Source organism: Cupressus sempervirens, chromosome 10 (assembly GCF_028749045.1).
Source record: "Cupressus sempervirens isolate cs-2001-9-10 chromosome 10, ASM2874904v1, whole genome shotgun sequence".
In the NCBI taxonomy this organism is placed as follows: Eukaryota; Viridiplantae; Streptophyta; class Pinopsida; order Cupressales; family Cupressaceae; genus Cupressus; species Cupressus sempervirens.
The window spans coordinates 420280628-420307258 of NC_143127.1; the positions used below are offsets into that span (position 1 = coordinate 420280628).

Below are 26631 nucleotides of genomic sequence, written 5' to 3' on the forward strand. Positions count from 1 at the left end.
ACAAAAATATTTAAATATAAGTTTAGCAGTGAACAAAATCATAAAAATTTGGAAATCTAAATATGTCCAAAGGCTAGAGGGCTGCCATAAAGTTTCATCATCATGTTCAAGTTCAACATAGAAAACAAAATATAGAAAAATGAAGAAGACCATTGCTCCTATTTTGCCTTTGCCACCATGCCATTAAAATCAGAGTCCTCACTATCATGGTCCACATGAAGGGTACTCTCATCTAATGGAACCAATCCTGTTGCTGTCTCATCCTCATCTCTCTGGCCCACATCCTCAGGCTCAACATCCCACCACAAAGCTAGACTTTGCCTTTACTCTGGAGTCTAAGGATCTGCAAGTCAAAGAGAATGATGCACTACCACTAGCTTCTTCGCTCGTTTAGAGGTAAGTCTATTCGTCTTGACAGAGTGGATAAATGAATATGTAGACCAATTCCTGCAAGGAGGCGAGTGGCAAGTGCTATTAACTCAGGTGTATCTCTCCCATGCCAGGTCCACGATCTCTTTGTGGCAAAACTGCTCTAACCAACCTCACTTGTGGCTTACCCAAGTTTGGGCGACGAATGTTGGTGAAGTCAAGGAATTGTGCACGAAGAGTAGAGGCCTCTTGAGCTGAATACATCTTATCAATGGCTCTTGTGAAGCCATCCAATACCTTAGGATCAACACATGGGAGGCCCCTTCCACTCAACTCTACATATCATTTGGGATTTAGAGCAAAGGCTACCATATGAAGCGGGGTATTCATTATGTTCCACCTCTGCGTCATAATAGGCCTAATATGCTCCTCGTAAAACCCCAATGTAGGATCCTTTGCTGCAACAATTCTCTTCATTTTCTCCAACATGCTGTCAAAAGTTTAATATATCTGTCCTAGACTAGGAGCGTCAGTATTAGCATTTCTAATGACATCTACAATAGGTGCTATGACAGAGCAAATATATCTGCAAGATGCAAACAAAAATAAAAGTTCGAATTAGAAATTAAATTTTTTTAAGTTAGTGTGAAAGCAACAAGCAAAAGACTAACATTTAATTTAAAAACTAGCAACTTACCTCATTGTGGACCATCAACTCTCATCAAGGATCCTTTGCTTCACCAATTTTCCTTTAGAGGACTTAGAATTGGACTATCGTCCCCACTCTGCATTCACCACTATCAATTGGAGGGCCTCATACACCTCAATCATCCTCTCCATAAAGATGAAGTATGTGCAATACCTATAGAGAGTTATAAATTAAAATAAAGTTAAACATTAATGATTAAACACATCACATTTAAGCTAGTAACAATTATAAATAAAAATAAACTTAAAGCAAACTAAAAGTAAACTATAATTAAAATTGACATACCTTGTCTTGGCTGGTTTGAGGAACTTCTTAGAGAAGGACCTGAATAGAGCAAGTGAAGTGTGGTGGTTGCATATAAACATTTGCACTTCTTTAGATGATTTGCACACAGGTGCATAATATGTGATAACCTGTACTACACTTGCCGGCCCAACCTCCTCTTTGACATCTCTCAAAATGGTAAATTGGAATTTTGCATCCTTTTTTCCTAAGCAATCTATGGCTTTCAAAAAATAAGAGCCATTTGGGGATGTGACAATGATATTGATGAGTGGTCGATGTATAACATCGGTCCACCCATCCATCACAATAGAGCAGCTCGTCCCAACCCAAGTGCATTTCATATCCTCAAACAACAAAGCAACACTAGAGTACTCTTCATCGAGGATGGTGGTTCATAGCTTATGCTCACCAAGGGGTACAAATGAGGGATTCATATTCAATATATCTTTCACCATTTGTTTAAAAATAAGTGGAATGAGCTGCATGATCTGGGATACCATTAGCAACAAAGAATTTACCAATGGATGCCTCACACTTTTCCTTTGCCTGTGCATTAAACAAACTTTCCACCGAGCCCTTCTCACCACTACTTAGTAGGGCTGCCACTAGTACCAATGTCAGATGACATATGCCTAGATGGTTGTGATTGAATAGACGGCTGTCAAAATTTGCCCCCCCATTTCAGCCTCTAAGTGCAACCTTTGGCATTCTAATCTATGTGCATCAATCAAGTTAGGACTAGGAATAAATTTAAGAACCCCCCCTTTAGAAAAAAATATAAAATTTTGGCAAATCGAACATTAGTTCAAAGGAAAAAAATTAATTTCTATTGGCAAATTTAAGAAATTTTTAAATTTTATTGGCGATTGCTTTCCAATCATATGAAAATTCTATAATAACCTGGCGAACCTTTCATGATTGATGAAAATTGTGGAAAAAAGTATACATACCTAGAAATAATAATATTTTTAATTTTTTTCTAAAATTATTATTATTATTATCATATGGATCCTAATTAATTATGAAACTTTAAAAGGTCAATTTCGCTCCAAATTATTGAATGGTGGTTTGGGGGAAGCACCCTTATTATTTTTAATTGTCGAATGATCCTAAATCAATGGGCTAAATCCTATTTCAAGCAAAACTTTTAAAAGGATACCAAGTTAAAAAGAAAGTTCCTAAAGTTAAAACACATGTCCCTAATCAAATCTATTTCTTGAAAAAGAGAAAGCATAAAAAGTTTCATGAAAAGTCTTTAGAATAGAGACAAATGTCAAATCTACATAATTACTCTGTAGTGTAACTTTTTTACCAAATATTGGTGAATATGGCCATCAATTAAGAGAAGCCTTGAAAATTGTAGGTGAAAATATTTAATTTACTACGTAGAAAAATTAGATTCCGTTGGCGATGTCATCACTAAAGTATAAATACTTATATATTATTATTGGCGATTAGCCTAAGCATGGGACACAATTTTGGTAAAGTGAAAGCAACATGGACACCCCAAAAGTGCAAAAAAATTAGCCATATCTAGGGTCTCCGATGAATGAGATTAGCCAATTGGTGAATATTAGTGACTAAAGTTATCCTTGGTTAGGACAAGTTTTGACTCCATGGCATGCAACACCTAAAAAGTGTGACTTCACTCTTGTATAGTTGACCCTAAAATCATCAAGACAAACATTGCAATCCCACATCCTAGTCCCTTCTACATTCTTTTTATCTTTTGGTCTAGGTGTGACAAATTGGAGAAGAGGTTTTTTCCTATTGAAAGGACCTTTTGCAAAATCCTTCATGATGGTGGACGAGCATTTAATCAAATCAGTTATAGATCAGCTCCTTCCCTAGTCCCACTACTAGTAATATCACCTCCAACCACATTTTCCTCTTCATCACCACTACTACTAGTACTTCCACTGCTGCTCATTGTGCCTTGTTTTGAGATTTGAATATGCAATGAAAATATGAGCTGGAACAATGATTTAAAAAAAAAAAAAATCAGACTTTTCAAATTGCAAATCTATTAAAATGGAAAATGGAATCATAAAGAGTTTCATACTAGGTGCACAATAGAGGAAGCTCAAACCCCTGCTCAAGCTCTTGGAAGCAAAAAAATCACCTCTTGCAAAATGAAAGCCACAACCAGTTGCAACACTCTCCAACTTCATAGGCAAAAGCAAACAAATGACAAAACAACCATAATGTGGTCATTTTGACCTTTTAGGGCATTTGGAGGGGTGGGATCAACCAGATGACCAAGTTAGGTTTAAATTTTTTTGTTGTTTGCTTTATTTTTTTTTGCTTTTGTTTTGAAAAAAATTGGGGATTGTCGGCTATCCCCAGTACAGTCGGGGGACGTCTGGATGTCCTCTTTCCGTACTAGAGACGGCTTGCCGTCCTCATTTTTTCTCACAGATATTCCCAAGTAGTAGGGATTCTCTTCCAATTTTTGCCTCTTTGGGACCATCCTCGGTGCGATCGGGGGACTTCTGGATGTCCTCTTTCTGTACCAAAGACAGCTTGCCATCCTCTTTTTTTCTCCTAGATGTTCCCAAGTAGCGGGGATGTCTCCTGCAATTTGTGCCTATGTGGGGATAGCAGGGCGACATCCCATGCCCGTCCCTGTGTCCTGGGGATGTCTCTGTCTCGGAAACCTTGTCTTTCCGAGTGGGTATGCGTCCTCGGGGTGTGTAGGAAAAGATTGGTGGTTTGATACCCACAAGATTAGACACTAGTATAGAAATGTCCCTATTAGGAGACTTGACCTTGTTAGGAGTTGATATAATACATCTAGCATATAAGTCCCTGTTAAAGGACAAACCCTCTGTTAAAAGGTTCTTTAACCCTTTTAGAAGTTGATGAGAAAAAAGGGCTCACTGCTTGGGACATTGCTCAAAGGGTGAAGGTTAAAGCTACATTCAAAGACACACTGCTTGGAAGGAGAAGGTTAAATCCAACTTCAAGAATGAATTGATTGATGACAACTCAATGGTCTTTATAGTAACATTGAAGCACACAAGGAATAATCATAGATTCCACTCATTCCTTTATTAAAGCATATGACCAATCCTTTAGCTCTTATTTGATATCCAACATCAAGGCTCACACATGCACGCGCACACACAGAGAGATATATATATCCACATTCCATCTACACGCATACATTACAACAAATGAATTGCTTTCCTCTATATAAGTTATAACAAGCAATTAAGTTGGCTTGGTAGGACTTCCCCAATGCACAAATAATTACATCAACCAATGCTAAGGCACACATGGTACCTGATTATAGGGACTAACATATTTTTTTAAAAGAAATACATAATTACATGCTTACAACAATCAAAGGTTGCAATGGAAGACATAACCAACCAACCTTAGATCCCCAAGCGTTCACTACTTACCAACATATACTTTTCCATCTAGGTGAATTAACCAAACAATTTCCATTTCATTAAGCATATTAAAAATAGATACAATGTTTGTTTTAAAGCCCAAATACAAGTTCCTAAGTGATTAAGTCATACAAGTTCATTTACTAGGCTAAAATACAACAACATGATGTTGTAGCAAACGAACCTAAAACATTCGATAGGCAATCTATTCCAGACTGGGGAGGAGCAACTCCCAAAAGGGTATTTGAAACACCAAGTGGCATCCTTCGAACAATTCGGGAAATGCTCATTGTTTGAGGTATATCAATTGTCTATTAGCATCGTACGATAAAACACCTTAAGGTGTGCGATAATACGGTAAAACTACACATGATACAACTCTTTTATCGCACGATAGAACTATGAAAAAGGCATGACGAACTCTTGTATCACATGATACAAGCTTGTACTACATGCAATACAACTCCTAACTACTTCGATGAAATGTACCCCATCATTTCATCATACAACTTGTTACTCTTAAGGGGTACGACACATTACCCAGAATCTAAGCAAGAAGCTAATCTAAACCATAACATAAATCAAACCTCCACACCAAGGAGTATCGAAACCACACATCTCGAGGAGATAGGCCCTCGATAGCATCGAACATCAAAATAATATTGTGAATACATCTAACATACTAATCTTTCGAGTACAACTCTAATCCATCATAGTGATAATACAATGTCAAGATATAACATGTGGTTCAAGTAAAAGCATAAATCACAAGTAACTTACATCAAGATAGGTTCGAAAAATCCAAATGAGCAACAAGCCCAATCCTGAAGCTAGAAGAAAATCGTCCCATTACTTCGATCCCAAGCAGTGGTATAGGTAGCAATGCCTCCCAACCATGTGGAGCCCTTAGGCCCACCCCGTTGTGCTCATGGAATTAGCGACCATACCACAACCACATAAGTAAGCATCTAAGGCTAACACACACCAAATAGTGCATGACATAACAACTTAATGATCACGAAGACAATGCAATACATTAGGTCACTAGCTAGACACGCTATAAGATAACTATGTAGGGACTTTAGTTTAATTGCTTGGCTCGTACTAGCCCAAGCTATCTATGGTGGTATGCTTCCTTGAGAAACTGTATACCATGGCCTCGCACCATTTGTAGTAGAAGATTGGTGACCGTACAAACACTACGCCCTCAAACCAACTTGCGCATGAGATTGGCCACCATACAGACACCACACCCTTTTGTTAGCTCCTTGAGGACATTCAACGACCATACAGATGTTCTCTTATCTTATCATTAAGTTTTGTTATCCCATGTGTATTGGTCATCACTTGTTTAGAACCTCTTCACATTACATGGTCGGCCACTTCCAGGCCGGGGTACATGAGAGAAGCCACTCCATTAGTTTACTCTACATATCCATGTTTGCCACATGACGAGTGCCCATAGTAAATGCAAATTTCCAACCCAGCCCACACATGAATCAATCACTCAACCAACCTAAATCTAGGAGTTTGAGTCTCGCAAGATCCTTCTATATGCACACATGCGTGCTCGTGGATGGGCACAACCAACTTTACAAATAATCTATATAAAACCAATGCAAGGGTTGGATATGTGAAATGCTATAAGACAACCAAGTACAAATAAATCACTCGATCAGGCATCTTGCCAGAAGTACGGATTCAACACAAATTTTGATGTCCATAAATTAAAACCATGACAAGAATGGAAACATGGACGACAATCCATTTCCAAAAACAAATCATACGCCACAAAATTCCCACAAAATCTCGGTGGCATGCAAAATGAGGTGACAAGAAAAATGCCAAAAAATCAAACATTCCAGAATTCGATGAAACTGAAAACCAATTTCGAAGTAAAACATCCAAATATCCATTAAAATTCGAGCTACACGCTCACATGTAAAATCCGACAACATAACTCTACCAAAACTTAGAAGTTAAATCACATAATAACATGAAATGCTGGTTCCTGCCCAACCAGGTTGAGTTAAACCATGAAAACAAAGAGGAATACTATTTCTCAACCTCTAACCATTTAGCAATAAAAAACAGACACTAAACAGACTAAAATAAAAGAAATGTGAAAGCCTCACCTCACACAACTTGCTCAAAACTGGGAATCGCAACCACAAAATAAATAGACCACCGAATGCAATGAAATGCTCAACAAAGGAGGAGACTCTTGGTATGAATCCAATGAGCCTATCCTTGTGACGATTCGGTGAGCCAAACTCCCACAATGAACAAATTTGACAATTAACCAAAGAGAGTTTTGGAGGAATTTCTCCAAAATCATGAAATAACAAAGTGAGAAGTGAGAATTAAAACTCACTTTTGCCAATATAAGCACTTTAATAAAAGTGATTTATAAATTAGAATACCAAATAACTTACTAATCCAATTGGCCTCTTTTCCCAAATAAATTAAACAATTCCAAGTAATTGGAATTCAGCTACAACAAATTAGCCGGTAAATAAGATAAATTAGAAAATTCTCCCTAAATCAATTAGATCAACACTTTTTGCAACAACTGCTGACCCCTAAATGCATAGAATCGCTCATGGTTCAAAGCATTATGAATGCAGATTTTCCAATTATCAGAGGGTTAATATTAATAAATATATGGATGCATTGCCCATACAGGGACAACATTGGCTCAACATGAAGGATCAAAGTCACTATCTCTTGGTGCCATTGTCGGGGATATAGGTACACACTCAAATCCTGAATTTAGGGTGAATGTACCTGGTACCTGTTCAGTAAACAAGCAAACATCAAGTATAGATGCTCAATATATAATAGCTGAAGCACATCAAAACAGAGTCACATGAAGGAGAATGGGACACTATGTAGATCTCGCAAGCAAGTGACTATGACTCTGTTCCCACTTTGTACTGACACCAACGTGCAATCCACACATAGCAGTGGTGCAGTACAACATAACAACATATAATCATATAATAAAGCATAGGAATTAAATCATTTTAATAATCCATATTCATCAATTGAGCATATATGTACTAAAACAAAAGACATATCCACAACGTAAAAAGACACCAGAAACGAATCCAATAATATCCATCTGATAACACATAACTCATAATCCATGTCCGGATACAAAATAAATCAGATATGATCATAAGGTACCATGCCACATCACTAGCATCATTATGTAGATTTGATCAATCTGAATAGTAACACATCTAACATCTAGCAGCTGTGATACTGGTAATCAAAATAGTTATAGTCATCAAAGCATTTCAATATGCAAATAAACATATAAAATCCATCAAAGTCTATCTCGGGTCAAAATCACCAAGTAACAAAATGCAAACATGGAGGCACTACAAACCTGAAGGTTTTTGTCATCAATATCTTGTGAAAAAACTGTAACTTCTTAATTCCTCCAAGAGAAATCAGAAATCAGATCCAAAATCAAAATATAAACCAAGCATGTCTAAAATGAACTCTTCCCAACCTGTGACTCTTCAACTTCCCTATTCATGTCCTTGTCTTTTTGCAAATTCATCTCTTATTAACCCTTTTTATAATATTAAATTGACTTTAATAATTCTGCATTAAGTCTTCCTAAGTCAATATTAATATAAATGTAGGTTGGCCTATTAATTCTTTAATCATGATGTATCAGTAGAGATTACAATCCTCCCCTCTCAAGATTGCTCACCCTCAAGCAATCATAAGTCTATGAACAAATACCAGGATCCCATATCAATCTGCAGGTAGCTCTATAGCCCTATCTGAAAACAGATACTGCCACACTGTGAAGCAAGTTGTCCAAATGTAGCTCTTCTATCAATAAGATACCTAGATCCCAAGTCAACCTGAGAAATACTGCTGTGCTTGCGTGCTGCATTTCTGTGATCACATGTGTGTCAAGTCTTAGATAGTGAAGCAGCTCATCATAGTCCATTTTATGCAAACGACTATCCTGTTAACTCTTGGATCCCAAATCAACCTGTCAGCACGATCTTGGGTGTAAAAATAGATGTCCAACAATTCACCATCGGAGTCAACTATTTGAACAAGTAGGTGCCAATCGTGCCTCCCTTATGTACGAAAATCAACTCTTCATATCTCCAAATGTCGCTGCCATAAGATATATTATCATGAAGAATGATGCCAAAGGTTCATTGTTCCTATGTGTAGTGAAGAAATCCAACTCATGTGCATCATCTGATCTCAAATCATACCCATGCAACTCAATATCACCTATAGTCCTAGCCAAATCTGAAAATGCAACATGTGACCAATCTGAACAACCACTAATGACTGAAGTATGGATGAGGAAAAAATCACCAACCAATAAGTGAACTGCTTCCATGTCATAAGAACTCAGTGACAAATCTGAAGTTGGACTGTAGTTGCCTTCATTATCTATTAATAACAACTTTGGGCTTTCTGAGTCACTACAAGAGTCATCAATCAAACCACTTTCTTGACCAAAGAGATGATCATCATCATATGAAATTTCAAAACTAATATCCCTTAATTGGTCCTCATCCTCACGCAGAAACGTTGTTACATCATGATAACACAAAGGTATACAACTGCTGTTGTAAAAATCAGAATTCTTGAATTTGACTTCTTGCTGGCTCTTTTGATCATCATTAGCATAATATCTCTTGATTTTGAATTAAGTTCATCTTACTTGTGAGTGACTATCATAGAAATCTGATTTTCAGCCTGCTGCAATGAATAATGTGTCATACTCAATTGAAGGCAAAGCTCATATTCCTCCTCTTTATCTTCCGTAAGTCCGATGGCCATATCTCTATAGCTACGCACTCTTAATCCCATTCATTATTCACTTTCTCCTTCTCAACACCTTTAGCTTCCCACGAAGTTTCTTCAATGCTCTTATGGATGTTATTGAAATGCACTAAAGCTGCAATGATTACATCACATGATACTTTCAGCCTTAGTCACAGCATTCGGCGAATATCAGCCATGAAATTTGGATTTTGCCGAATTTCAAATTTCTTTTAAAAATATCCATTTCTAAAACTTAAAACGCACATGTCAGTCTTGAGCGAAAGCAAAATCTGAAGGTTGATACAGCCATTTCCAATCTGAAGATTGATTCCGTTTGTCTGTGCTGTAACGGAGTGAGAAAGAAATCTGCAGCAGTTGTGTCACAAATCTCTTTGTGTTTTGTCTCAACTAATTCATTTCCAAGTCCATCCACACTGTGTTGTGAGTCGTGGGCAGTCCACAACTAGAGCTTTTAAATTTTTTTATTTGAGATTTTTTGCGACTGTATATAGTTTATAAATATTTTCTATAAAATTTATATATAAAAAATCAGATAATATATTCATATTAAAATTTTTAATAAGATAAACTAAAAAAATTATATCTAGAGTTATTACATATATGGTCGATTTAAAAAATTGTCATACTAATTTAAATTAAATAAATTTATATTATATTATAATTTTATTAATTAAAATTTATAAACATATATAAAATATGTTTAATACTAGATGTTTATGAAATTATTGTTTATAAATTATTGTTTCTATTTTATTTTATTTAGCAATGTTAACTATTTTGATAATATATTGAAAATATTACTTATGTTTAAAAATAAATAAAATAATATAAAGCAAATTTAATTTGAACTTTTGCCTGAATTTTTACTCTTGTCAAACTTCATCCGAATTTCATGGATGTCGAACTCGAACTCAAATTCGAACCTTGTGACTTAGCTTTCAGCTTATCCTCCGAATTACATGTTCCAAAATCATCAACTAGAAATGGAATTCCTGATTGGTCTGTTAAATCAGCCCCTATAGTAACATCCTCTTGCTCTAGTTCTTGAATACTAGATTCATTTTCAGCTGCACCATTTTTAGAATTTTCCTCTATCTTCAAACGTATTGTCTCATCAACTATTACATCACTGTTTTCAAATTGTTCAACCTCATGGAGAGATTAATTTTCAATGTTATGATCATCATTATGTTGAAGCTGAACAAAAGAGTTGTCAGCTCCCACAAAACTAATCTGCATTTCTTGAGCTGACTCTTCTGCTTTGTTCTCTTCACAAAAGTGACCAAGAGACCAAGTTTGCTTGCAGTTAACACAAAGTTGCTCTTTCCTCATTTGATCCCTGCTTAAATTCAAAGGTTCTACACTTTGTATGCCTACTGATCTTAGCTCATTTTTAATCATAATTTTTTTAAACATGTCAAAATTATGTTCAATTAATTCCTTCACGAGCTCATGAGCCATGGGTGAGATTCTATAATCCTTTCTCCACATAACTAGCAAATCTGATTTTAAATGCTTACATATGACATCATTCTCATCTAGGATTAAGGACATGATGGTTTTTGTATAATTTCTCACATTGTCTGGTTGATGTTTCCTATATTGCATTAAAAAACATTGTATCAACTGTGAGCTCATTTCTCCACAGCCAAGATCCAACACGAGTATCAAAATTCTAGCTTTTGCCATTATCACCAAAGTCTTAGTCCTCTTACCAAAGGTAGGGCTTTTGACATTATGTAATCCACACAAGCTGCCCGGCATCAGTTGAAGAACCTTCTTCAACATGTTATCATAATAAGGTGCAACAGGAGAATAAACTGTTATTCTGACAATTTCCTTGAGACAAGTAATTTCACCTCCTCACCTGGGTGTTCCATTAACCTCTGTTGAACTAAAGCAACCATTGAAGGCTGCAAAGTTCAACACAACATCTTCCAATCCTACTGGTCCACTTTGGACAAATATGAATCCAATCATCCAACTTTGAAAGAAATCCATTAAAACATTTCTTGGACTCCGATTCCTTAATTTTCCTTCCATCTGTAAGTTTCTGAGCTGTTCACCATTAAAAGTCTCACTAAATTCTTTAGAAAATACCTCGTTTTTTAGATTCTCCATTGTCTTGATTTTGTAAATTTCACAAATCCCAATGTAGTTTCCACAGGTTGTAAGATGGACAAATAGAACCTACAACTGGAACATGCTGTCCTGTTCTACTCTGATAAAATGCTGGTGATGGAGCGTTTTCCACGCAGCTATGTTGTGTAATGAATATCAGTCACCTTCCTAGTTTGAATAATATTGCTGTGTCTTTACTTGATGCTCTGGTTTATTATATTTACTGAATCAACACTCACCCACTGAAAAAATAATGTTGCTATGTACTTCAAGTTCAGATATTGCCCAGACTTCATCAGTTACATATGACTCAATAACTGTCAAAAGGCTTGTCCCATACCAAATAGGGTTTCATGATGTCCAAAAACCATCAGCTTTTCAGTTCCCTCCTAATTCTTATGCTAACATGCCACAACCTTGAATACTTACCTGTTGACACTTCAGTGTTTGTGTCTCAGTTTATAACATCTCTGTCAATTGAATACAGACCAGCACGGATCCACTGACTTAGCGATAGAAATGGTGACATGCTCAAATTGCATTAGTTGGTAATTAACAAATATATTTCATCTTTGTAGCTAGTTGTCTCATGCTGTTAATTGTTTCGCCCAACTCTGCAAGCCACAGACGACAACCCAACTCAGATGTTTCTATATCTTCTTGTAAAAATAATCGTAAATAATCTCCGCCAAATTAAAAGAATCTGTTTCTCAAGGACTTAGCTGAAAACTATGGGCCTTGATACTCACTATAATGGCAGGATAAAATATCAATGTAAGTCCTTTAAATTCTTCTCCCGCGCGAAGTGTAGTCAGACAAAAATAAGATGGTTGTGTTATTCAACTTTTTAAGTTATAACTTGGGCCTGTGGATATTATTTGGTATAGTTCTTTCACAACTCAATCCTTTTATTCTGGAACTTCCCGGAGTTCCCTTTATTTGAAAATTTTCAACTTAAATATTAATATTCACATGCTTCAGGTATGTTAATTTATCTGCAAAATATTACGAAGCGGATCAAATATTTGCCAGCCTCCATTGACACCAAACTTAGTAATTCAGTTGTAAATGAAGGAAAACCTGCTAATGCCCAGAAGTTGATTCTCTGCGAAGCTGCAATATTCCTGACAAGCAATGATAAATTAATGCATGAAGCAGATTTATCAGGATTATTCCAAGATAATCTTATATAGCATGTGCTATCCGCTGCAGAAGCTCCAACACAAGTGCAGGTGATGCATTTGCTCTTGTAGTTGCAACAAATAACAGTACAGCAACTTTTACATGTAACTAGTTTATGCCATCTACAGTCTACAAAAATTGATGGTGCCTCTTAAAAAAAAATGCCGTCATAGAATTTCCATTTCTATGCCAGGCTTTGACACAATCGTTCCTTTCTGTTAATCAAGAATTGCTAGAATCTTTTTCCCAAATTGCATGTGATTACTAAGACCGTTCTTGATGATGGAGAAAAAACACTGCTAAGCACTTCATACACGTCATTTGCGGCACACTGAAATATGGTAAAACTGCAACACCTAATAAAGTATCCTGGCCACTTAATATTAATCACTGTCCGCGGTAATATATTCGGATACTCCCTTCAAATATTTATGACGGTAACATTATCTCCCTCCGTAATAGCCACGTTATACAAATGCAATGTCTATTACAGTGCACAACAAATGATGAATTGTGAATAACATTGGTTGTCAAGAATGTAAAACGACATTTCTAAAGATAGTTACTACACACATATTCTGAATTTCAAGACTGTCTATCTGTAGTTCTGAAATGACTCAAAGATTAAATTTTAACTGCTATGCATTGTTCATAAGGGCAGAGTGAAAGAGGATGGAACTTCTTTCACAACTGGCAGTAAATATCTGAGTCCTTAACGTGAACTTGTTCCATTGCATATAGATTAGTGATGAATTTAAGACTTATGAAAATTCTTAAACCATGTCCATTGACTAGCAAGCTCATTTTCTGAGGACTTCTGCTCAATTACTTAGTCGTCTCTTAATATCCTCAATACTCGATGCCTTTCACCATAGCATTTAACAGGACAAAAATTCAATGAGTTTGCAGTCGCTGAGTAATCAGTAATTAGCTTATGAGAAAATGTCGAATATGCTCCTGGCAAACAAAATCTCCAATTCATTGTGAGGCCAAACTTCAGCTAATGTCTATCTCTGCATGGCAGCTTTTTCCGGCAACCATACCGTTCGCCCGTCCAGGTATTCACGGCACATGCTACACATAAGTCTCGGATGGTAAAATAAATATCAGCTCTGGTAAATTGATAATCAATACTTCCGACCATAATGTAAGCGATTTCGGCACCACACAAAAATAAAATCACTCAAATATTAAAATCTCCCAACATATTTATGGTATTAGTGAACACCCAATAGTGCAAATTTCTTCACAAGATAACACCAGTAAAGGTCCTTCAATGCTCTTGATGCCTAAATTTCAGAATCTAGTATTCAGGATACAGTATAAATATCTGATAAAACTTCTTTAAAAAAATTAGTTACCTATTCGGGTTCAGGTTGGATTCGGGTTCGAGAATCCGATTCATGGATTTGTGGTTTTTAAAATTTTCCCATTATGATTTGTAAGGATTTGTGAGTACATATATATATGGATTTATGTGTATGTATTCCACGTTTGGCCTGCAGGACCTTGGGGATTCGTGCAGGTTTGCATGGATTCGTGACAGATTCATGCTGGATTTGTGCAGGTCCATGTGGATTTGTGACAGATTTGTGCTTCGTGCCGGATTCGACCTTGTGGATTTGTCTGGATTCATGGTCTGCGAATCCGGAAGAATCCATAGGGTCAAATCCGGAGTCTGCGCCAATCCGACATGAATCGGTTCGCGAATCCGGATCTGGTTCAGGGCACGGATGCGCGAATCCGGTACCTAGGATTTTTCTTTGGCACAAACTCCATAGGATTGTCAAGATTGATGCTTTGATACCACTGTAATATCCCACCCAGGATATTGTCTACCTAACTTCTACAAATAATTTTTCCAGAATATAAACAGATAATGCATGCATGAATTCAGAATTAAAACCAGCAAATGAACTAGCAAATGCTCATTAAAGAACCTCAGAATCGTTATTGCATTATAAACCATCAATGCAATAACCTGGTATCCAAAATCCAATCTTAATACAATTACACAGTCAGACTGGAAAACTTAGAAAGAACCTGCAAGCATAGTGATGAATTCCGTCTTGAATCCACTCCAAGCCAAACCAGGTTGACATTCGATCGACTGAGAAGAGCCTGAAGGTTTCTCTCCTTAGAGTCTTGTGAAAAATTCGTAACTTCTCAATTCCTCCAAGAAAAACATAAACCAAGCATGTCTAAAATGAACTCTTCCTTCTTTTAAGAACCCCACCCGCGACTCTTCAACTTCCCTATTCCTGTCCTTGTCCTTTTGCCACTTGGTCTCTTATTGACCCCGTTTATAATATTAAATTGACTTTAATAATTTTGCATTGAGTCTTCCTTAAGTCAAAATATAAATGCGGGTTGGCATTAATTCTCTAATGTCTCAGAAAAGGGGACATTACACCTAATACAAGCGTATACCAATTACAATCATTGGAACACGTGCTGTGATCCTTAATCAACACTCGTCAATCCATATCATATGCTACACCACCTAGTTGGCTCCCAAAAGCAAATATGTGTAATGTCAGTTAGAATACCTCAAGATTTGACCTAACTACTATAATTTGTAAGAGATATCTCTCTCTAGTCCTTTATGCATTCAGTATGATATGCAAACAACAAAGTCGTAATGTTGGCTATCTCTATATCATTCAATCTTACTCACCTGTGCCTTGTATCATTACCCATTCCATGTCTTCATGTTTATTAGAATTGAGTGCAATTATAGTGTTCTTTGATCCCCATTCATCTCAGAGCTGCTTGCTAATAATTTATATTGTTTATTTTCTTTCTTGTATATATAACAGTACGACTCTTCATATATGAGTAGATGTGTCTTCGGATGACTTTCCATAACTAGTAGTTATTCTATCCATTTATATATAATCCTCATATGTTTTAATTTCATCTTCCTAAGTATCACCTCTATTTCTTACCTCCATCATATCTTAATATTTCCTTACTTATATACATATTGTATCACTTGTTTATGATTTTTCTTTATAGGATCGCTACCTTCCACCATGGCCGCTTGTTGACTGATTGCTCCCACACCATATTGTCCCTCAATGCTTAATAATCAATTTGATCACCGTATATGATTGTTATAGGGCTTTGATTTGTTTTGATGTGATCATATGGACTCCCCACGGCAACATCAATACTGGCATCGTGCCTTGCCTTCGTCTCATATTCTTTCTTTCTCCCCGTAGCTGCTATGTGAATATTTTGATTTTGCCGAATGGGACGTCTGCCTGTATATATCGTCTATGATTCTTTATGATCATATGTTAGGTGCTCAATGTATTCATTTCTGCCAACAGTTTATTTTTCCAATCATATTTCCCTTTCAATTTCAGACGCTGTTATTATTCATTTTTCTGAACTGTATAATTATCTCATACTCTCTTCGTTATCTTGTCACTGGTATAAACTTATATCAGATATATAGTGCCAATGTTCTGAGATGCCAATATAATCAGATGCCACTGTTCCCTATGTAGATAATATAATTTTGAATGCTAGGTATTTATCGAATGCTAGGTATTTGTATATCATCACTTCTGAATAACTCTGAATGTCTCCACCTTCTTCTTAATAGCCACTGCGATTACACCTAGTTTGGTGTCTAATGAATTTGGTGACTATACTGTTGGTTGTGAAGGCCCTGCTAGCACTAAAACTATTCGGTCATGTAATCGATTGTGTGTGCAATCTCCTGTCATCTTATCCTATTCGATCTGAACTCTCTATACAGAACACAAAGAAATCATTCTGAGATATAAAACGCTGAATATCCTGATTTGATTGCTGATGTACATTGTTCTTGTTGCAGCTCTCTTTACTAATATTCTTATTATTCTCTAATTCATCTCTTGGATTGGTATTGGTCTGCCATAATCCCCCCTGTCGTATTGAGTCTAGGTCTATTATATTCTGCATGTGTGGTTGTGGTTATTACACATGCTTCTTTCCTAAGTCTCTGTAAATTCTCTCATATCCTTCTCATTCATGGTAACTATCCCTTCTCCTTGTCTTTTTGTCCTTTCTCCCCCCCTTCCTCCAATCTCTAGGCCTTATTATCTACATATTTCCTTGAGCAGACGTGAATATTCTTAGAGTCACATTAGGTGTCATTTGATTCTTAATGTATGATTATATTATAAGTATATTTGATAACAATATTATAATATATTATATTTTTAATAATATAATATATATATCATAATAATAATGACATAAGTAGTAATATCAGTATGCTCATTATTTAATACTATTTTATATCTTATCACTCTGTTATTATTCTTAATTATATAACTAATGTCATTAATATTATTTCATCAACTCATTTATTAACTTCTACTGTAGGAAAATAGGGGACATGACAATATGCTATTGCTACACACTTGCATTAGCCACAGTATGACATATTCAGCCATAAATCCCACAATATACTCTAATCCAAGTCTTCTATTGCGCACCATGTGTACATATCAAGACTAGCTCACAACAAATTTAAAATATAGAAACCATTTTTGACATGTTACCCCAATTCTGGCTTGCAACCAGTCCTTACTAAATCAATTGTAACTCTCACCGATCAACAAGATCATGCAACCTTAGACTTAAGGTCTATACTCACTTAACATGATATAACCAAGTTCACATACTCAGGAATGTCGTACATTGTCCGTATTGCTCTGTCCAACTACTTGTAACATCCAAAATCATAGTCTGTTTGAAGCAACCAACACAATTCTAAAAGATATGTTGACATGAATGACAAAACCTAAATGTCAACATTCCAAACAACAACAATTCCAACCAATATTCAACAATTCTCCCCCTTTCGCATTGATGGCAACATATGTGTGAACAACCATCAATCCAAAAGTAGCATCTCAATACAACTTTTGAATATCCTCAAAAATGCTCCCTCTTAGACATAGCTCTCTCCTATTAGGAAATCTCTCCCTCAAATGGAGGTTTTTCACATAATACTCTCACGCTTGGACATCAAAGGTAAAGGGTGTCAACAATGTCAAAGTATGTTATGTAACACTCTCCCCTATCACATTCCTCTTATATAAACAACATACCTGCTATCAAGTGCATCCTCTAACCTCATTACAAGCAAATCAAATGCCTCAATATTGTCTTTAACATACCAGGTGCTGTACTCACCAAATTTTCAAAGTAACTGACCTATGGAGGTCTTATACTTAGCTCTGACCACTGCGACTACTCCTGAGGAGTAGCACCCAAGCATCACATCCAAAGGTATGATAATGCTTTGATAACCTCTGAACTGATACATTTCTGCATCGTTTAGTTATCACATGATGGGGTCATCACCCCAAGCATACCTATGAGATTCTCAAAGGTCTCTTTAGGCAAAGGCTTTGTGAAAATGTTTGCCATCTTCTCTTTTGTACTTACACATTCAAACTTTACTTCTTTTTCAACAACTTTCTCTCCCAAAAAGTAATACTTAATTGATATATGCTTTGTCTTTGAGTGCAATATTGGATTCTTTGACATTTTAACTGTAGTTGTGATATCAAAGTGAATAACAATAAGGTCTTCAATAATAATGTCAATATCTTTTAACATTTGCTTAATACAAACAATGTGAGTAAATCTATTTGCAGCAACAACATATTTTGATTCAGCAATATACTGAGATATGTAATCATGTTTCTTGTTTAACCAAGAAACAAATCTTCTTCCAAGAAAGAAGGCTCCATCACTTGTGCTTTTTCTATTATCCACATTACTTGCCCAATCAACATCAGAAAAAGCATGCAAAGTAAAATCCTTAGATCTATCACACCATAAGTCATAATCCATTGTTCCTCTCGAATATTGAAAGATTGTCTTCACAACTGCCAAATGTGTTTTTTTAGGTTCTGCTTGAAATCTTGCAACAATTCCTGCTGCGCTAGAGATGTTTGGTCTTGTATGAGTTAGATATTGCAATCACCAATCATTGACCTGTACCTTGTCTGAAATGTATATGGTGATTCATCAGTAGAAGATAGCTTGCAATCTGTAACCATAGGTTTTCCTACTAGCTTATAGTTTTCCATTCCAAACTATTTGAACAAATCCTTAAGATGCTTAGTCTGAGATATGAAAATTCTATCTTTACTCTGAGTGATTTGCGAACTTAGGAAATATTTCATTTTCCCTATCATTGACACCTCAAATTCATCATTCATCTCATTAGCAAATTTGTTACTCATTTTGATTAAATATAATATCATCAATAAATACTCCAATGATTAAGATACCTTCTGAATTAGTCCTAAGATATAGATTGTTGTCTGCACTTCCTTTCTTAAATCAAGATGTAACAAATACATGTCCAACCTAGCATACCATGCCCTTCGTGCTTGCTTTAATCCATACAATGCTTTCTTCAGTTTGCATACCATACTTCAAAGTCTTTATGAGCTGCATAAGCAAGAAATAACCTAACTGCCCCAAGTCTAGCAATAGGAGCAAATGTCTCATCAGAATTGATACCTTCTTGTTGTGAATAACCTTTACAAACAAGTCTTGCTTTGTTTCTTACAACTTCACCTTGCTCATTCATTTTGTTCTTGAAAACCCATTTAGTTCCTATAACATTGTTATTCTTAGATCTAGGAAACAATTCCCATCTTTTCAATTTGATCTATCTCTTCTTTCATTGACTTAATCTAAGATTCATATTTACAAGCTTCATCAGTAGTCTTAGGTTCAACTTATGAAATCAAGAATCATTCATTCCTAACTTTTGATCTTGTCAACTCACCTTTATTCGCATCTCCAGTGATCTGATCTTCAGAATGAATTAATGATGCATACCTCAGAGTTTTAGGAGTTTCCATTGATTCTTCAATGCATAATTGTATCCCATTGTCAATCTCAAAAAACTATTTTGGTTCTTGATCTTGATTTAGATTTAGATATGGATTTGTAGGTGCCTGATCATCTTCATTGTCTGACCCATAATCATACATTCTTTTCTGAATCGAAAATCTCTCATCAACCTTAACATAAGCACTCTCAACTAACTTTTTCAATCTACGATTGCAACATTTAAATGCCTTACTCTTGGTAGAGCAACCAAGAAATATTCCTTCATCACTTCTAGGATCAAACTTGCCTAGCTCTTCATCTCTTCTGATATAGCATTTATTATCAAATATTTTGAAATACTTAACTGAGGGTATATAGTCATACCATAACTCATATGAAGTCTTACCAGTGCCATGTCTGATTTGAACTCAATTCAATGTATAGACTCTATTAAGTAACTGCTTCTCTTCAATGCATTTGTGGTACCTTTCCTTAAAGCATCATTGGCCTTGCAGTATCAAGAATAGTTTATCTTCTCTCTGCTATTCCATTTTGTTGTGGTGTCCGAGGTGCAGATGTCTGTTTGTAAATCCCACACCCTTCACAATATGTATTAAATCAGTTTGATGTAAACTCTCCTCTGTCCGATCTTAAGCATTTAATCTTCAGTCCATAATATGACCTTGCCTTTGTAGGACCACAAAGATCTGTATGAACCAGATCCAATCTTCCTTTAGTAGCATAAGTCTTGCTCTGAAAGCTATTCCTGGTCTGTTTTCCCATAACACATTCCTTACACATCATGTTAGTAGGCTTCACCATTTTTGGTAAATCTCTGACAACATTTGTGTTACTAATCTTCACAATGTTATCAAAATTCACATGACAAAACCTCTTATGCCATACTAATTGTTATCTATCTTTGCAACAAAACAATCTGCCTTCAATGGGCTTAATTGAAACACATTAACATCTTGTCTTTGTACCTGGTGTGATCATGTTTCCTGATTGATCTCCGATTGTGCATGTCTTCCTTGAATTGCGGATAATAGCCCTTGTCAAGAAGCTGCCCAGCACTCGATAGATTATGCTATAGTACATCAATAAACAATACAACATCTGTATTAGTTTTGCCATCAAGAGTTATAGATCCTTTCTCTTTAATGAAACAAGGGGTATTGTAACCAAATTTGACAACACTACCATCATACTTGTTAACCTGCATAAATTTGTCTTTATCACCTGTCATATCATGTGAGCATCCACTATCAATAATCCATCTCGATTTCTTTTTCACATGTGAAATCAAAACTTTTTCTTCATTAACAAGATTTTCATCTTTGATAGCAACAAAACTGATCTCATCCTCGCTCTTCTCAAATTCATTATTAGAACCACGCTCACTAGCATAGTCACATTCCCTAGGATATTTGGACTTATATGGCTTAGGCTTGTACTCTGGAACTCTGGTAGGACATCCAGAAGCAAAATGACCTATCTTCTTGCATGAAAAACATATTAAAGGTAACTCGCCTTCATATTTTCCTACATATCAAAGGTGATGCTTCTAGTTTCTCCAATTTCCTTTCTTTTTTCCTCTATCTTTTCCCTTTCTTTAGCACATTCTCCAACACATGCATGTGTACCACTTCTATTAGTACTATCATTATTCATTAGCATCTTCTTATCCTTATGAAGAGTAGCCTTAAATGCAGATTCAGCTTTAAGTGAAGCATCTGTCAATCTAGAAGTTTCAAATGCAGATAACTTACAAATCAAAGTCTCCCTGGAGAATACTGAATCCCTTTGTGAGTGGTAGGATCTCCTCAGTCACCATGACCTTATTGTCATAAAGTGGTGCCAAGGATCTCAACATCTTTGCAATGATTTCATCTTCTGTAATAACTCCTCCTGAGTTCCTGATGCCAGTAACAACCTCTCTTACTCTTTGAACATATGGTCTGATGGTCTCATTTTGCATCCTCATGCTTTCCAACTTTGCTTTCAAACTCTGTAACTTGGATTGCTTGGTTTATTTGTCACCTTCATACAATGCTTCCATCTTTTCCTAGATCTCATGTGCAGGATCAATCTCCCCAACCTTTGTAAACTCTGCTGTTGAAAGTACACTGATTAAAACTTCTCTGGAAACCAAATTACAAGAAAATTTCTTCCTTGCAGCCTGTGTACTGGATTCAATTCATCTTTTGTCTTAATATCTACCTTATTCTTTGTGATCAACCAGTATTCAATCCCTAAGCAGATCAAACAATTCCTTGTCTTCTTCTTCTAGTTGTTATAGTTCTCACCATCAAACTTTGGACTGTCTTTCATGTAACTTCCCATTCTAGATCTCGTCAAGTGGGTAAGCTTTCTTCTCCAAGGGGATTGAATGCTTTGATACCAATTGTTAGGAATAACAATCCATTTGAGGGGTGAATCGATTGCGTGTTATATTTATAAACTTTATACTTTACAACCAAAATACCAATGAAAGATATAGCAAATAGTCCAGCCTGTTTGGTGTAGTGGTCGAGCTTGAGGTCGTGGGTTACTCCCATAGTCTCGGGTTCGAGACCGCCCCAGGTTTGCATGGTGTGCGTGTGCTACAGGTGTATGCGTGTGCCCCAAGGGGGACTAGTTTTGCCCTGTTCACCCCGAAATGGGCTGCTGGGCGGGTAGCAGAGACACCCCCTTGGTTAAAAATAAAAATAAAGAAAATAACCCATGACAGACTCTTGAGTATTTTCTGGCAAATATTATTGTATGTCTAAAGTCTCAATGCCAATCAAAGTATAGTCGGTAGTCTTATTTTGCACCTCTAATACATATATTCACCTTTTAAATCAAAACATTATAAAATATTTTTTGTTGCAATAGTAAGAAGAAATATTATTGCAGATACAAAAGAAATGGTTCGTCAATAATACTCTTTCCGACAACTGTTGAACGGCTACCAAATTATTGCAATACAGAAAAATATTATCATTTCTGAAAACCTTACAAAGTTTGTCTTCAAATGAAGACTTCACAAAATTTGCAGATAAGCCCAAAAGGTAGACTCCGCGATCCACTCCTAGGAAGAAGAACTAGGGTTTTGTCCAGCCCTTCTGATTGCTGAAGGTTTCCATCTTCAACAATTCCTCAATGCAAAGCATCCCAAAATTCATAAACATCTGAACATCTCGGATGCATAGCAAAACCTTCCTTTTATAATAATATGGTGAACCTTCTAGAATTTTCTTCATGAAGTTGCTTCTCGAACCAGCTGGAGAGCTTTATTAATTGAAGTGACTTTTAATTATTTTTTATTATTTATCTTCATTCAACTAAAAACAATTAATCTTAAGTCATCATTTGAGTTTTTTGGGTGCAAAACTACTGTTTATTGTGAGGTATAAATCAGCATCATTCACATCATGAGATCATAGTTTCTCCTATCTAATACAGAAAACTATGATTGTCCAAACTGTTTGAGTATACCATGCTTAGATAAGACTTCCAATACAACTGTGATTTGTTTATTATATAAACAAAATTCTTATTATATTTTCATCTGTAACCATATTAGAAGGTTTCATCTCTGTCCCTATCATTGCCTCTCCGCTCAATCCATGCAAACCAACCTGATTTTCCATCCGTCTATCCACCTCAGCATTTATCATCCTGGGCCCAAGAATAGGGGTATACAGCCACAGCCGGTGGCATTGCTTTCAATGGTCCCAGAACTGCTGAAATCTCGTTTGTTACACCACCCCTGACTTGCTGCTGTCTGATCTCAGCCATGAAGTTATGTAAGGCTGTCTCAAATGGAGATCTGTTGGCAGAGCTTTGTGTCCATGTATGACCATGGGATATCTCCCATCTAAACACTCTGGCTGTTCTATCCTGTAACAGAACTTTCTTTTGGCAAGCTATTGAATACATCGTCATTCCTTAACTTCCAAATAGTCCAAAAATTGAGAGAATAGAGAAGAAAATATTGTACTCCATTTAAAGGCCCTGGATATTAACAATATTTCAGTTGTTTTTGACAACTAAATTATAATCAAATTAATTTAATTGCCACTCTACGAATTGGGGACATTACATTGCTAGAAAAATCAACACAGGTGATAAGTGTTGATGCTTTTTTTAGATTTAAAAAAGTTGCTAGAAATAATGATCACAGTACTCTTCATAATGGTGACATACTCCTAAACTTGATTTAGCTGTAAAAGAAAATTAGCAGGGCATATATTTGTAGGAGTTATTCACCAAGTACCATACCAGACTTCGGACTTAAAACTATCAAGTTGTTTAGGCGGAATTGTGTGACTGTATATCTGTCAAAATGAAAATAACATTGATGAAAAGGTAAATAATTTATTATAATGATGTTTTTGTTTATAATGAATGTTTACGTAGTCTATTGCTGAGTGCTTGTGATGTGCAATCTTACTCATTCTCTTAGCCTTAAGTTGCTGCATCTGAGTAAGGGATAATTAGATCACAATCAATGGTTTATGAACTTTGTAATGGTGTGTTGAAGTTCAGATGTCAGGAAAGACAGTACTCTATAATTGTTTGGGTAAGACTGACTGGAAAGCTTGTAAAATAATGGGTAGACAAAAATTCATATAACAATTATACATTTTATGAGTTGAAACATTCAAATAATTATCCAGTTTAGGAAAGCAAGAATTCTTCTTTTCAGCAAGTAAAAATAAAATGGTATGATAGAAATAGCTGTATGTAGTGTCCTTATTTTAAAAACCACCTGTCATCATATAAAGTTCAGAAAACTATTTCATAAGCCCATATTATTTTATGAATATTTTGGTTGATATTTCTCTCCAGTGATGTGCATTTGTTATACTGAAAACCTAACTTAAATATTATAATTAAGTTCATATGCCCGATGCATAACTTGCAAATCATAAATTTATTTTTTTGCTTGATTTAACTGCAAATTGTTTTTGCCAATATGAAGAAAATAAATAAATTCCTCATGTCCTTCAATTTTCTTGTAAATGTGTAAGAGGTGTAATTATGTAGTGTAGATTGTAGTGGATAGTTGAAGATTTCTTTGTCAGATTATGTAATGCTCTTTGGGAAATTCATGCTGGAGAATATTTCACAGATAGAGGGTGTACTTCTGATCGATATGACAGTTGTACTTCATATTTATGTATAAGTGTTGATGTTCTTTTTGAAGTGCTCAATAGGATTATTTGAATTTCAGGTTGGAATCAATACTTCACTGATATTATTTTTAACATGTGAACTAGAAAAATAGAAGCCTTAACCTTCCCTTTTGTGTATTGTCGATGGATTACAGGATGGTGCTAAACTGGCTCTAAAGAAAAAAGACTTGAAGCTAAAAGATAGAAATCTTAGGTTGTGTAAGGCACATCCTGATTCAAATGGAAGACCACAGACAGCATCGACTTCTAGATCAAGATCTGATGGGACTCCAAGAGTTAAAGCATTGAATAGGAAACATCTCGCTGAATCAAGGGAGTTGTCAAATGCACCCTTACAAAAGAAAGCCAAAAGCTCTCTTTCCTATCAAGGGACTAAGGCAAGCAAAACAGATAAACACCCTATCAAGTCAGGTTCAGTGGGTATGCATGACCCACAAGCCAATGAATTAAAAACACGCATGTTTAAGAGGCCAGCAGTTGCAGCAAGGAGGGAAGATGCTGGGCAAAATCTTGGTGGTAAAAAGCGTAAAAGAGCTGAGAAGAGAACAAGTTATTCCAAATTCCCCAAAAAGATGAGGGTCCACTGATGCTGAAACTGAGGACATCACGTTGGATATAGATATAGTTAGCAATTATTGCAACTTCTGAAGGGTCTCTTGGTCCATGTTTAACTAAATTTGGTGGTGCCCCACCAATTTTTTTCTTTGGATGTTTGAAACGGGCAATCAATTATCCCTAGATGAGCTGTCATTTGCTTTTTGCAAAATTATATGTTTGAGAAGCATATTTTTCCTGATGCTTTTTGTAAAATTGCATCCTGCCTAAAAAATAAACATTTGACAACGGGAATGGCTTTTCTGGGCTGATTGTATCTGCTTGTTAATCTTCAATTTTAACTTCTCTTTTCTTGTGCAAATATCTTCTATAAAGTTGTTAATTATATGAGAAACTATTTATATAAACCCCATCATTTTCCATCAAATTTATAAAATAAATAGGAAGAAGATTTATTGTGCAAATATTCACCTCACAAAAGTCATCATGCTTTTCTTTTCTCTAATTTAGTTAGAGAAAATTGTTATTAGCTCCACTAAACTTTAAGCTTTAGTTGGGATTTTCAGTTATCTTTAACCAAAATATTTTTCAGATTTAAACTTATGAATTTATGATTCAAGTAGCGAGACAATGTAGAAGTCATTTAATGGTGGGTCAGTATCTTGTGAAAAACAACATTTTCATAACTCTTATAACGTTAAGAGACAATCTCTCTCAACAAATGCGGACATTTTTGCAGCACTGTCGTGCTCACGAAATGTTGACATTTTCGCATTTATGTCATGTTCATCAAACATGAGAAGACTGTTACCTGCAGGTATTGAGATCAATGGCAGTATCTCTGATATTGAGCCTCCTACCGGCTAACACAACCTTGATATGTTTAGGGAGAGTTATAAGTCTCTGTACTATATCTAACATTCTCTCTGTTGATTGTCCTGGTTTTCTTTTTGAGGCCCCTTCTAACCTGATTTTTTGATTTACTCTTTCCTATCTTGTATTCAGCTGTGTCTTTTTTGGCAAACTTTTATCAGCTTGAAAAAAAGGCAAACTAACATGATCCCCGGAAATAACATGAGTTTTTTTTTACCTTATTGCCCAAGATTAGCTGTTTGAGGCTTTGAGCTCATTA

General features: G+C 35.8%; 1 protein-coding gene across 3 annotated transcripts in view; it reads left to right on the forward strand.

The window, feature by feature from the left end:
* The window catches only part of LOC149534494 (uncharacterized), a 49349-nt gene extending 23489 nt beyond the window's left edge, over positions 1–25860 (forward strand). For all 3 annotated transcript variants that reach the window (XM_089803344.1, XM_089803342.1, XM_089803345.1), the window contains exon 7: positions 25079–25860. In XM_089803344.1, coding sequence (XP_089659470.1) covers positions 25079–25531 — 453 coding nt within the window. In that variant the 3' untranslated portion in view covers positions 25532–25860. The remainder of the gene's footprint in view (positions 1–25078) is intronic.
* The last annotated feature ends 771 nt before the right edge of the window (positions 25861–26631 follow it).